The 11,652-nt window shown below is 51.8% G+C and overlaps 1 protein-coding gene across 2 annotated transcripts in view; it reads right to left on the bottom strand.

Annotated features, from left to right (window-relative positions):
* The window catches only part of LOC136713112 (mitochondrial import inner membrane translocase subunit TIM16), a 101,331-nt gene extending 90,776 nt beyond the window's left edge, over positions 1–10,555 (bottom strand). Inside the window, exons 1-6 of one of the 2 annotated variants that reach the window (XM_066690066.1) lie at positions 10,328–10,555; positions 5,530–5,626; positions 5,223–5,297; positions 5,019–5,089; positions 4,176–4,359; positions 3,946–4,022 (exon numbers count right to left, since the gene is read on the bottom strand). In XM_066690066.1, the coding sequence (XP_066546163.1) occupies positions 3,946–4,022; positions 4,176–4,359; positions 5,019–5,089; positions 5,223–5,297; positions 5,530–5,626; positions 10,328–10,387 (564 nt within the window). In that variant the 5' untranslated portion in view covers positions 10,388–10,555. The remainder of the gene's footprint in view (positions 1–3,945; positions 4,023–4,175; positions 4,360–5,018; positions 5,090–5,222; positions 5,298–5,529; positions 5,627–10,327) is intronic. The other variant, XM_066690068.1, reaches the window with a different exon arrangement.
* Positions 10,556–11,652: the final 1,097 nt, after the last annotated feature.

Genomic DNA, 11,652 nt, shown 5'->3' with positions numbered 1-11,652 from the left:
TCAGCAGTGACTGGCAGCAGCAGCAGCCTGGCCCCTGTGTGTGGAGCAGCCCTGCGGCGAACGCACTGAAGCGCAGGAGTTTACGAGCCTCACTCTCACTGTAATTACCAATAGGTAACCTCAACAACAGCAGCTGCGGGGCATTTACCCGCCCTTTGAACCTCCCCATCTCCATCACGCAGCGCTGTGCCAGGGTCCGAGTCAACCTCTCTCCCCCTCTCGCTCTCCGTGTCATGGTCCGGCCTCCCTGTTATCTGCCCAGGACCCTCTTTCTCGTGACACTGACAGCCCCCCGCTCCGGTTTAATTCCCTCCTTCACACAGAAGCAACAAACACTTGGAGCAGGACACACAAACTGCTCCTCAGGGCAGGGCAGGGCAGGGCAGAGAGTCGGGGGGGCACGGAGAGGTAAGACCCCTGCTTCCCCCGTTTTCATTGGCAAGACCCCCGTTCATGTGTTCCGTATTATGTGTATTTAAGGAATGTGAAAGTGATCTCAATTGAACACATATGCTGGGCTGTTTATTTGCTTTAATAGGCCAGATTCTACAGATTGAAAGCTATTAAGTTAAATTACACATAAGTTTAAAAAAATACCCAAAATACTGAGGTCTCAGAAATGGCCTGCGATCCAATTTCACTCTTTTTTTTTTCTGCTAATAATTGGCGTGTAATTCAGCACTGCAGTGCGGGGCGACCTGCTGCTTCAGGATGACTGTGTGACGACCACAAGACCACTGCGCACACACACACAAACACACACACACTGAAACACACATGTATACAAACACATACACACAAAGACATGCATACAAACACACACACACACACACAAAGACACACATACCCTCTGTGTGAACTGTAAACCAAGTCAACTGTTACTTGATTTACCTTCTCTAAAAATATCACTGCTATAACAATTTACCAGGGGAAAAAACTAAAAAATTGGGCCCAGGACAGAGAGTGAGGGCGGCTCACATTCCCGAGCCTCGCATGGCAGGACTTCATCGTGCCAGTTTCCTTAGCCCACTCCTGCCCATTCACAGTTCTACCCAGGTCCCCCCCGGATGAACTGTACACTTGAAACTGGGTGCCATGTTGGTGCCGAACTGAACTGTGGACCGCCAGACGGAGACCCCGGGGGCGTCGGGCAAGGCGATCTCCAGGCTCAGTGTGAACTAACGGGACGGGTCAGACAAGCGCCTGCATCCGGGTTTCTACCGCACAACTCGTCGACTTCATTTTGCTAGACTTCATTCAGAGGATAACGTTGAGGATCCCACCGAAACAACGATTTGTGTCTCAACAGACCGAGATGTACAGGTCTCTCTTAAAGCGAGCTTCAGCCCTCTACCCTCAGCGCCCCTGTGTGCCCCTCTGGGATTGTCCTCTCCGGGTCCCACTCCCAGACGGGCCACACCGCTCTTTCCTCTGCTCGGAGGAGGGAGAGGAGGTCGTCTGTCTGCACACGCATCCAGAGATACAAAACACGACTGACTGGCACCTCACGGTGACTCACCACTAGGGGTCAGCACTCACAGGCGCTGTCCCAGCCCTGACGCAATCAGCAGAAACCTGACTGACGAGAGAGGGAGAGGGAGAGAGAGAGAGAGAGAGGCTTCACAATGACAGTGAACAGGTTTCTACGCTGGCTGAACCCATTCGCCTGCCTCAGCACAATAGCCGGCCCACAGAGATGACAACTTAATGACATCCATAATGAGAAACAACTCATGAAATGTGGTGATGCACCGATAAAGAATGTATATATTTTCAGAAAACATTTCCTCCTGCAGCACACGAGACCTCGTCTGACCCCATTCAGTTCCTTATAATTTCGCTAGACCGTGCACTGCAGTTGCAATCGTCTTCAGAGCCAACTAGTCAGATCAAACCACTATCAGTCAAGCAGCCGGAGAGACACCAAGTGCAGACAGACAGACACGGACACACGCCAAACACACGCTTTCTGACATGACTCCACGTGCAGCTTTTTAAATCATAAAATCACTGGACACGACGAGAGTTCAACAATTCGGTGGACCCACCCCGGCAGGAGGAGCGCCAGGCCGAGATTAAAATAACGACACGGGTAACGACCGTGATGCTGATTAAAGCCGCGGTCAAAGACTGTCCCCTTCGGAGCCGAACAGAGACGGCAGCTCACGGACTTCCAAGCACCGCGACGGTGCCAGGAAACGACCACAACTACTCCCATTGTTTCAGCCGCACTATATTACTGGCTGCTGATTGAGGCCTCTTTACACAACATCGTGGAGGGAGAAAATGTAATAAATTGCTTTTGCTTGGCACGGGCTGGCGCTGGAGTCTGACGGTGCCCCTCGTGTGGCATCACAGTGTCACCGCGTTAAGACAGGTCCAGCGCCTGCGATCACACAAGGCCGGTGTGAATGCGTGACTTTTTACCCCAGTGTGTCAACTCGGTGTGAATGAAAAGGTATTGTTATAGGTATTGGCGTTGTTTTTATCCCAGCCTCCGAAGCCTCCGAAGCCCGAGAGCACCGACACCCAGATTGACAGGAGGCCCGGCTCACAAAGCGGGATATATTTTTTCATTAATGGAGTTCAGGAGGAGGCAGCTGCACCTCAAGCCTTTCATACTCACTTTATTTATAATTTCAACGCCATTATTTATTCATTTACTTTCATTTCCTTCGCGGCCTGGAGGGGGATTGACTTCCCGCGCTCTGGCAGCCGGTGACCCGCTCCGAAAGACTCTCGCTCTCAGCCTCCGGGGCCGACGGAGTTTCAGAGTATTTGAGAGAGAGAGAGAGAGAGAGAGGAAAAAAGCAATAACTCTCTCTCTCAGTGCTGGGAGGCCCGGAGGCCCGTGGATGAAGCGCGCGGCGGGGACATCGAGTGTGGGCCAGGATGTGAACACGGGCTGATCCGAGGGCAAATACTTTGGTTTTGGCTGCGATTGTATTATTGCTTTCAGTGACTTAATGAATGATCTTTCCCTCCGAGTATGTGGTAATAAAACTAGAAACAAAACTCACCACATGGAATATTAAAAACGCTTCCACTTTCGTTGACCAGGGGATGTTTAAAGCTCTGTGAAGCCCTGAAGGACACTCTTACTGCGCACTTTCCTTCATTTGCTGTGACTACGGCGCCCTCTGCTGGTCCGGCTCTGACACAGCAACACATTGTGCAACACGCTAAACTGACAAACAGCTTTTCAAGAGTTTCGCTTTTCTATTCTGATTGTGCTTCCGGAAATAAGTGAGATAGCAATCCAGGAAGTGCATGCAGGAAACCAGAACCGCATGTTCTCCACCACACAGGAGGGCGTTCGCACTGAAACGACCCTCTTGCTTCACGGCTGTGGACCTCGGTGCCGGATGGATACTGCAGTCTAGGAATGATGGGTTCAGATCCAAACTGGCACACAGATCACTGCCGACTGGAACACGTGTAGATTTATTATTATGATGGTTTTGTTCTTTTGTTATTAATCTGCAGACTTGATCTCTTGCAAAATCTAATAATAATAATAATAATAACAAACTGTACGTTACAATTCTTTTACAACACTTTTCCCATGTTAGTACCAAGATTTTACCACATTTGCACCATTCACATGCTGACAAAGTATCTTCAGACACTTTAATTTCTCCTCGTCTCCTCTGCAGGGATATTCCTCCTCTGCCTCAGAATGGAGGCCCTCGACTGGGGCTGCTCCTCTCCCCCTGCCGAGACTCCTAATTCTTATTTCGACGGGCCTCTGGGCTCCAGACGGTCCGGATTCGTTCAGCACACGCTCAGCCCTGGCTCACAGACACTGAACACTGGGAGTCATTTTATATGAATGGCATCGATTTACAGGAGAACAGCGGCAGGCCGGACCAGGCCGGGCCTAACAGCCACAGGGTGACTGGCAGCGCTACCCAGAGCAGCTCTCCTGGCCCGGGTCGCTCTTACCTTGCACGACGTGGCCAGCAGGGAGCCGTCCAGCTTCCAGGTCAGGCTGTGCAGCTGGTCTCCGTGCTGCTCGAGGACTGCGGCACAAACAGACGCACAGGGTGAGACGGGGGGAGCAGAAACACAACGCTCCTTTTCAGAGAAGGAGCGAAATAATACAACACTCGCAGAATGTCCAAATGAGTGACGGGGAGAGGAGGGCGGAACTTCCTGTTGGCGGGGGGATGTACCTGCGAGGGGTTCCTGGCGAGAGGTGTCCCACACGGTGGCGGTCCTGACGGTCCCAATGGCCAGAACCCCGTCAGCACAGGGGTGGAAGAGCACGGCCTCCACACGGCCCTGCCCGGGACACAGCGTCACGTCCGCCGCAGAGGGAGCGTCCTGCCCCGGCTCCCGGACACGCCACACCTTCACCTGGGGGCCAGAGGGGACAGAGGGCAGCCGGTCAAAACAACACCACGGCACGGCACGGGCTCCTTGGGTAACTCGGGCAATAACGGCTTCATTCGAGCAGCCATCAAAGCACCGCGGCTGTCTGGCCCACCGGCTCTGGGCACCGCACTCCTGGGGTCTGTGCATTTCACTGAGAATGGCTCAGTGTCATAAACCACAGACCACAGAGGTATAAATATCAGCACAAAAACTCTGAATCAGCCAAGTAAACTGCAGACCAGAGGATAAAATCAGCACAAAACCAGCATCCCCTCCCTGAATCAGCCCGTTCCTCGACCATCATCTCTAAAGAAACCCAGGTGTCCAATCAGAACAGGGCCGGCTTTAAAACCAGACTAAAACTGGGAAACCACATCAAAGACCGAGGGAATATTTCATGAATATGATTTTGAAAGTAGGAGATTTTACAGCACGCACCAGAGAAACTTTAAATTCTAGTTCTGGTGCTACTGTGCGCATGAGTGAGAGAGTGAGTGAGTGAGTGAGTGACAGAGTGACAGTGAGTGAGGGAGAGAGGGAGGTTAAACAGCAGGCATTGTTCATGACACGCATCAGAACTAGGCCAATCAGAGGCTCCACCGCCAGGCCCCGCGTCTCCCACAGAGGACAGTCCCACTCACCGTCTCGTCGGCCGAGCAGGTGGCGAGCAGCGCATCATCAAACGGGGAGAAGTCAAAATCCGTCACCAGGTCTGAGCGGGGAGGGAGGAGAGCGCGGTTAGGTCTGGAGCATCCCAACACAGAACCCCCCCAAGTCTAAACCCGAGCCCCGGTCTGATCGTGGTAGTGTTCGTGTGCGTGTGTGCCTGAGCGTGTGGATCTTACCGGCATGACAGGGGAGCTGAGAGACCGCCCACTTTCCGTCCTGCCCGGGCTGCAGGGATGCCAGGCCCAGAGTCCCTGAAAACACAGGACACGCGTCACAAGTGGCAGCTCACAAACATATAACAACCAGACTATAAACATAACGAGCTTTACAGCCTGCATGAGAGTAATGAGTCAATGCGCTACAGGAGGTTCAGTCTGTCCATTTGATTTATTTTAACCAGGAAGGAAAGTGGTTAATGAGACAGAATGCGTAAACAACTTCAGCGTTACAGTGAAGAGAGAAGGATGTCAAATCTCTGCTCACCCGCCTGCTCCGTGTTGAAGGCCACAAGGCTGCAGCTGGACTTAATGTGGTTCCCTATGGAGGTGAGGGATCCGGCGCGGATATCACCGATCCAGCCCTGGAGAGAGACGGAGAGAGGGACATGAGACGGACAGAGGGACAGGAGCTGCAGGAACCGGAAGCAGATGAAACCCAACAGTGAGCCACTGATTACCAACACGGACAGTCTTGAGTCCAGACAAATCAACATACTGAAGACGCTGAAAAATATATACATATAGTTACCGAATTCTACTTGAGCATGTAGTTTGGAGCAGCAGACAACCCGTGTTTCTCCATTGCACCGGCCAACGCATGCAGAAGACCCGCAGACAGGAGCCCGGCGCTCTGCCAGCACGACACGTGGTCGCTGACGCGGATTAACATGACCTGCAGGCGAACCTTTGACTCCGTGTGACCCGCAGGCGCTCTCCTCCGCCGTCATTTGGACAGATTCCCCTGCGAAGCCCTGCCTGCCCTCACCCTGCTCTCCCCTGCAGCGTCGCCTCTCTGCCTGCGTCCCCCACCCTCCCAAGACGTGTCCAGACAAGCCCCGAGAGAGAGGGAGCCACACACACAGAATATCTTCCACACCAACCTGTGGACGGACACAGAAACACACACACACACACAGACACACACACACACACACACACACTCACTCACACAGAAACACACAGAAACACACAGACACTCACACAGAAACACACACATACACACACACATACACATACACACAGACACACACACATACAGACAGACACAGACAGACACACACACACACTCACACAGAAACACACACAAACACACAGACAGACACAGACACATACACACACACACACACTCACACAGAAACACACACTCACACAGAAACACACACAAACACACACAAACACACAGACACATACACACACACACACAGAAACACACACAAACACACAGACACATACACACACACACACACACACACACACAGAAACACACACAAACACACTCACACATGCGTACAAAGTCTGATAGAATACACATTGCATGCAGGGGAGTCTGAATTAGCGATTGTAACATTAGATTTCTAATTTGTCTTTATAAAAAACAATAACAGTTACAAACTATTTTTACTATAAATACCTAGCCAGCCACTGCTTTATTAACTGGGGTGTATCTGTATAGAGGCAAACATCCCTCTCAGGTCACTATACATCCATTAGAGACCAGTACGGTGCGCTGGTTTAGTGCTGTGATCCACACAGAGGCCCGTCCCATGATGTGAACAGTATTTCCTCAGGGGATACAGTATGACACTGTGATGTACTGCATTGTTACCATGCCCGGGGAACTGCTTTGGAAAGTCTGGTCCAGAGAGGAAACAGACCCCTACCGGGCCACCAACACCACAGCAGCAGCCTGCTTTACCCCGCCTACCCGGACTGACCAGACCTGGGCACTACGCCTCCGAGATCGTACGGGATCTGAGGTCCAGGCTGCAGCTTCAGAGAGAAAGACCCCCAGTGGCCTGGCCCCCCCCACACTCCGGCAGCAGCCCGGCACTGAGCAGAATCTCGACAGGAAGGGAGAGCGGACGAGGGGAGCGAACTCAACATTAGAGGAAGTCGGGCAGCAGCAGACACATCTGCTCACAGGCTGGAGCTCACAGACACCCTGCGGCAACAGGAAGTGCTGCGTAAGACAGTTTCACGTACTGATTTCAGTCACGACTAACACTGGCATCTACTGAACACTTTCCTTCACTGCGTAGTTAATGATTTACAAATAAATAAAACAATTAAAAAGCCTTGAGACCGCGGAGAAAACCAGCTACGGTGGGGGTGAACTATAACGAGGGGATCATTAGAGCCCCTGTCCATCGCCCACTGAGCAATATTCTGCGCACAATGCTGGGCTGCCTTGGGCATCAGCTGTCTCCTGCTGCCTCTGCCACAGTCTGACCGAGGGATTCTGGGTAGCAGCTGGTGCGGCGCTGACTTGGCGGCCTGCCTTCAGCTGAGAGATCTGGTGGAAGTCTTTGACAGCCGAGCACAATGCAGAAAATAACTGAGTGTGTGGAGTGTGTGGAGAGTTCCCCGGTGGCTCATTCACTGCGAGAGCCCGCATCCGGGTAGAGCGATGCAATCTGCAGGCTGGGCGGCACACGGACGGCGCTGCTGCCCTGGCGTGGATGCCAGGAGCTGCCAGAGAAGGAACCACAGGCACAGCTCCACAGGGTCTGGGGCAGAGGGGTTGCTCCTCAATTCAGCACCCTGCAGTGCCCCCTGTGGGTGTCTGGCAGAGCGCAGGATCGGGAGCATTTAAACCATTCTCTCACAGACACTCTCTGTCTCTCTGTCTCTCTCTCTCCTCGTACTGGAGCTATGCAGCATCTTCTGCCTTTCACTCCACCTGCACTGGGATAAATTATTTTACTGAATAAATGATGGCCTTCGTTGGTGTCAATTTCCCTGCTTCCAGGTCTCTGGCCATTGAGGGTGTTAAGCTGCCCGTGAAACGTTCAGTACCGTGACTGTGGGCTCTCTCTAGTGCCGTACCGTTTGTGTGCAGGAGGAGTCGTGTCTGTAGACTGTACGTAGGCACACACACACACACGCACACACACACACTGGAGTGCTGCAATAACAGGACGGCTTGTGCAACAAACATCAAATTAGGCCGTTCAATTGGGAACAACACGGCGCAGTCTAAATGTAAGCAGAAACAGCAGCAATGCGGGGTGCCAGGTCTGTTTCCGAAGCTTCTCCGCATTGGGGCTTTAATAGGATTAGAAATGCACATCTTTGCCGGAAGCTATAGTGCAGCGACTCCCACACAGGGGGCCTCCGAGCCCATATCTGCAGCGAGAAAAAAACTAAACAAAGAAAAAGGATTTAAGACAACAGCCAGGCAACACAGTACAAACTCTCTCTGCAGCACAATAAACAGCACTACTGTCTGTCACCGAATCAAACCAAACCTCCTCCGCACCCCCTTTTCCTCTCCATCACCACTTCCCCATCCCTCACACTCTCCAACGTCGACGCACCGTGACCTCGACCCAGCGCCCGAGGCAGCCGAGCGAAAACCACTGCCCTGCCGTTACCCTGCCACCCGCCTGACCGGCCGCCGGCTCTCTCTTTGCCCGTCTTCCCCATTTATGGTCAGACTCCTTCAGAGAGCTGCGCGGCTCAGATCACCCGACCGCCTGGCGTTCAGCGCACCGAGGAGACGCAGGAGGCTGCAGGTCCTGGTGTGGCGGCCGGCGCGTCTGCATTAGTGAAACAGCCGACTGAAGGACGGCCTGCCGCCTGCAGAGACCTGGAGAACGTGTGGAAATGTACAGGAATGCAGAGAGCGGGACGGGTCCAGGGAGAAGAAGCCCCAGGCTGCCACAAACTTGTTTCATCACTGCTCGACTCATAAAGCAGTACCACCTAATATTCCTTTGATATTCTACCCATATTCATTCTGACATCATTCTTTTCAGCCTCTTTAGTAAACACGAAGGCCTCACAGGGAAAACAGCAGCTCTACTCCATGTCGATCAGTTTCATGCAAATATATGCAATCCTAATATCAAGTCTGACATCCATGCATAGGTCTGGATGCAGGAAACTTACTGGACGATTAACCCAGTTCTTAAACTCCACCCAGGTCTGGCCTCATCGATCAGGAATCACAGTCACGCCCCGCGAAACACGTGCCGGAGCGCACTGTTGTTTACAACCCCCTCCTTGCAGTGCGACACGTCACGGCACATACCAATCAACCCACCCCAGGGGGCACCAGGCATCACCCACCAGCCCTGCCAGCTGTGTGGCGAGTTCAGGACAGAGCCGGGCTGAATCCAGGACACCCTGCCTGGACGACCCAGCTTCGAGGGTGATCAGAATGGGCAGCGCCTGTATCAGAGCTTGGACCAACGCCCAGGGATGAGGGGCATCGTTCAGTGCAACTGTATCCCTTCATCCATACATAGAGGCACAGAGTTATGACTAGAGGAACACGCCATAAACACTCATGTGCTTGAGTTCAAGTCTTTTTCATAGGACAGGTAGCAACACAGGACAGGACAGGGCACTGGAAGATCTGTTGCTGTCCATTGACAAATATTGCTATTTTCATCAAAGCAGCTGCGCCCAAGTATGTGTATAGTATTAGTATTAATAGTACAGAAACACAAGTCCATCAATCTGCTCTTGGCCATTGCTCGTGGTGTTGGATGAGTTGAATGGGACTGGCCAAGAAGAAGTCAAACTCCAGCTCTCCGGGGGAGGAAGGGAAGAAAACATGTCATTCTTAACTAGACAAATGACTTCTTTTATCCTTCTTCCAAATAATACAAGACGATTTACTAAATACAGTCCTAGTGTCAACAATAATTAACAGGGTGTTCAAATGACAAGCAGAATGAACTGCTGGATCAAATCAAGAGCAACCAAAACAATGGGTTCAAGTTCAAGCACCTCCACTGGTGAAACTCGCAGTTACACGTGTGCGCACCAGTAACCGGCCGGAGCTGCAGCTGTGCGGGGGAATGAACTGCATTTCCCAGCAAACACACCGGATTGTTTTCTAATGAGAATAATCTGCATTGGTTTTTAGATTGTGTTGTCTTTCCTGTCATGCATTTGTGCATTTCCCTTTCTCTTCACACACTGTGGTTACGAAGTAGCGGGAGATTGACGTTAAACCCGCACGGACGCTGCTCGCCCTCCCGCACCGGCAGCCCGGCGGCCCGGCGACCATCCAGGAAGCTGACATGTCAGTGTTTTCTGGCGCAGCGACTCACGTCTCTCTTGGGGATCCTCGGGCTGGTGTTCTTGAATTTGGAGGTCTTGAAGCGGTTCATCTCGTCTCCCTGGCCGGCTGTTTGAAGGCGGTGGATGCTCGGTGTGTCTGTGTCTCACTCTCACTCTCACTCTCACTCTGTGTGTGTCTCTCTCTCTCTCTCTCTCTCTCTCTCTCTCTCACACCCTGGGCGCCTCTGACAGTCCAGCCTCACTCGGCCATCGACTCATCTGGGATCGACTAAGTCTGCCTTGCTATAGATTTCCGCAGTTCTGCGCAGATCTGCGCTCCTCCGCCAATAGGAGCAGAGGGATTATGCAGATCTGTGCAGAGCAAGGAATACCTGCGATACAAGAACGCAAACATCCTTTATAGTATGCAGTGACTTTTTAATGTATTTACTCTTGTACTAAAAAAGTTCTCTCTCACTCGGGGCGAGAGCAAGAATGCAGCCTCAGCATGGCGAAAATAGAGTACGTCAAACAAACCGTCATTGAGGCCATTATATCACTCCTGTCATGTGACATTTGTGGAAATGTACACTTCAGCAGGGCCTCCAGCCCTGGCCCTGAGTTTTACAGCCACTACAGCAGCAGATTTCAGCACTGCTCATGGAGATCTACAGTACACCACACGCACAGACCCAGCTATACATATAGAGGCTCTCACTGTCCCCTGTCCCCTATGACACCGTGTGGCTGTTCCCTAATGTCACCACCTTTACACTAACGAATACATTGTAGTGTCCGTGTATTGTGCAGTGCAATAGTCCTGTTACAATAGGGCCGGCCACCGTGAACTCATTCTATGGGTTTTAATAACAAGTTTAGTTTATAAACGAATCAGTCAGTTCACAGGGTAGCCACAGAGCGCTTTACAGATTCATAAACATACTACAAACAAACATACTGCAAAATTAAAAATAAAATAAAAATAGACCTTAACAGTTCAAATGAACTCAGATAAAGTAAACCAACATTAGATAAACTATTAGTCATGGAGGAGAGAAAAAACAAAAACTCCTATGGGTGGCAGGATTGTTATAGGAGAAAGTAAATGTTGGGGGGTGGGGTGTTGGAACATCATCAGCCCTTGGGTGGCGTGGCTCGTCAGACCCTGTGGTGTGGGTGCCCTCCGTGGTGGGGCGCCTCAGGGGTGGGTTGTGTCTCGTCGGCCCCGCAGAGGGGGCTTTTGCAGAAAGAGGAATCCCAAATACAATTGTGCATTGCATGTCCATGGCACACCAGCGGCACTACGGGCTAGGAAAACAGAGACTAAAAAGATGAGTCTTCAGCCGCTAATAACAAATTACAACACAGGATATGT

Source organism: Amia ocellicauda, chromosome 17 (genome assembly GCF_036373705.1).
Source record: "Amia ocellicauda isolate fAmiCal2 chromosome 17, fAmiCal2.hap1, whole genome shotgun sequence".
Lineage (NCBI taxonomy): Eukaryota > Metazoa > Chordata > Actinopteri > Amiiformes > Amiidae > Amia > Amia ocellicauda.
This window is presented reverse-complemented; position numbering and strand designations above follow the sequence as displayed.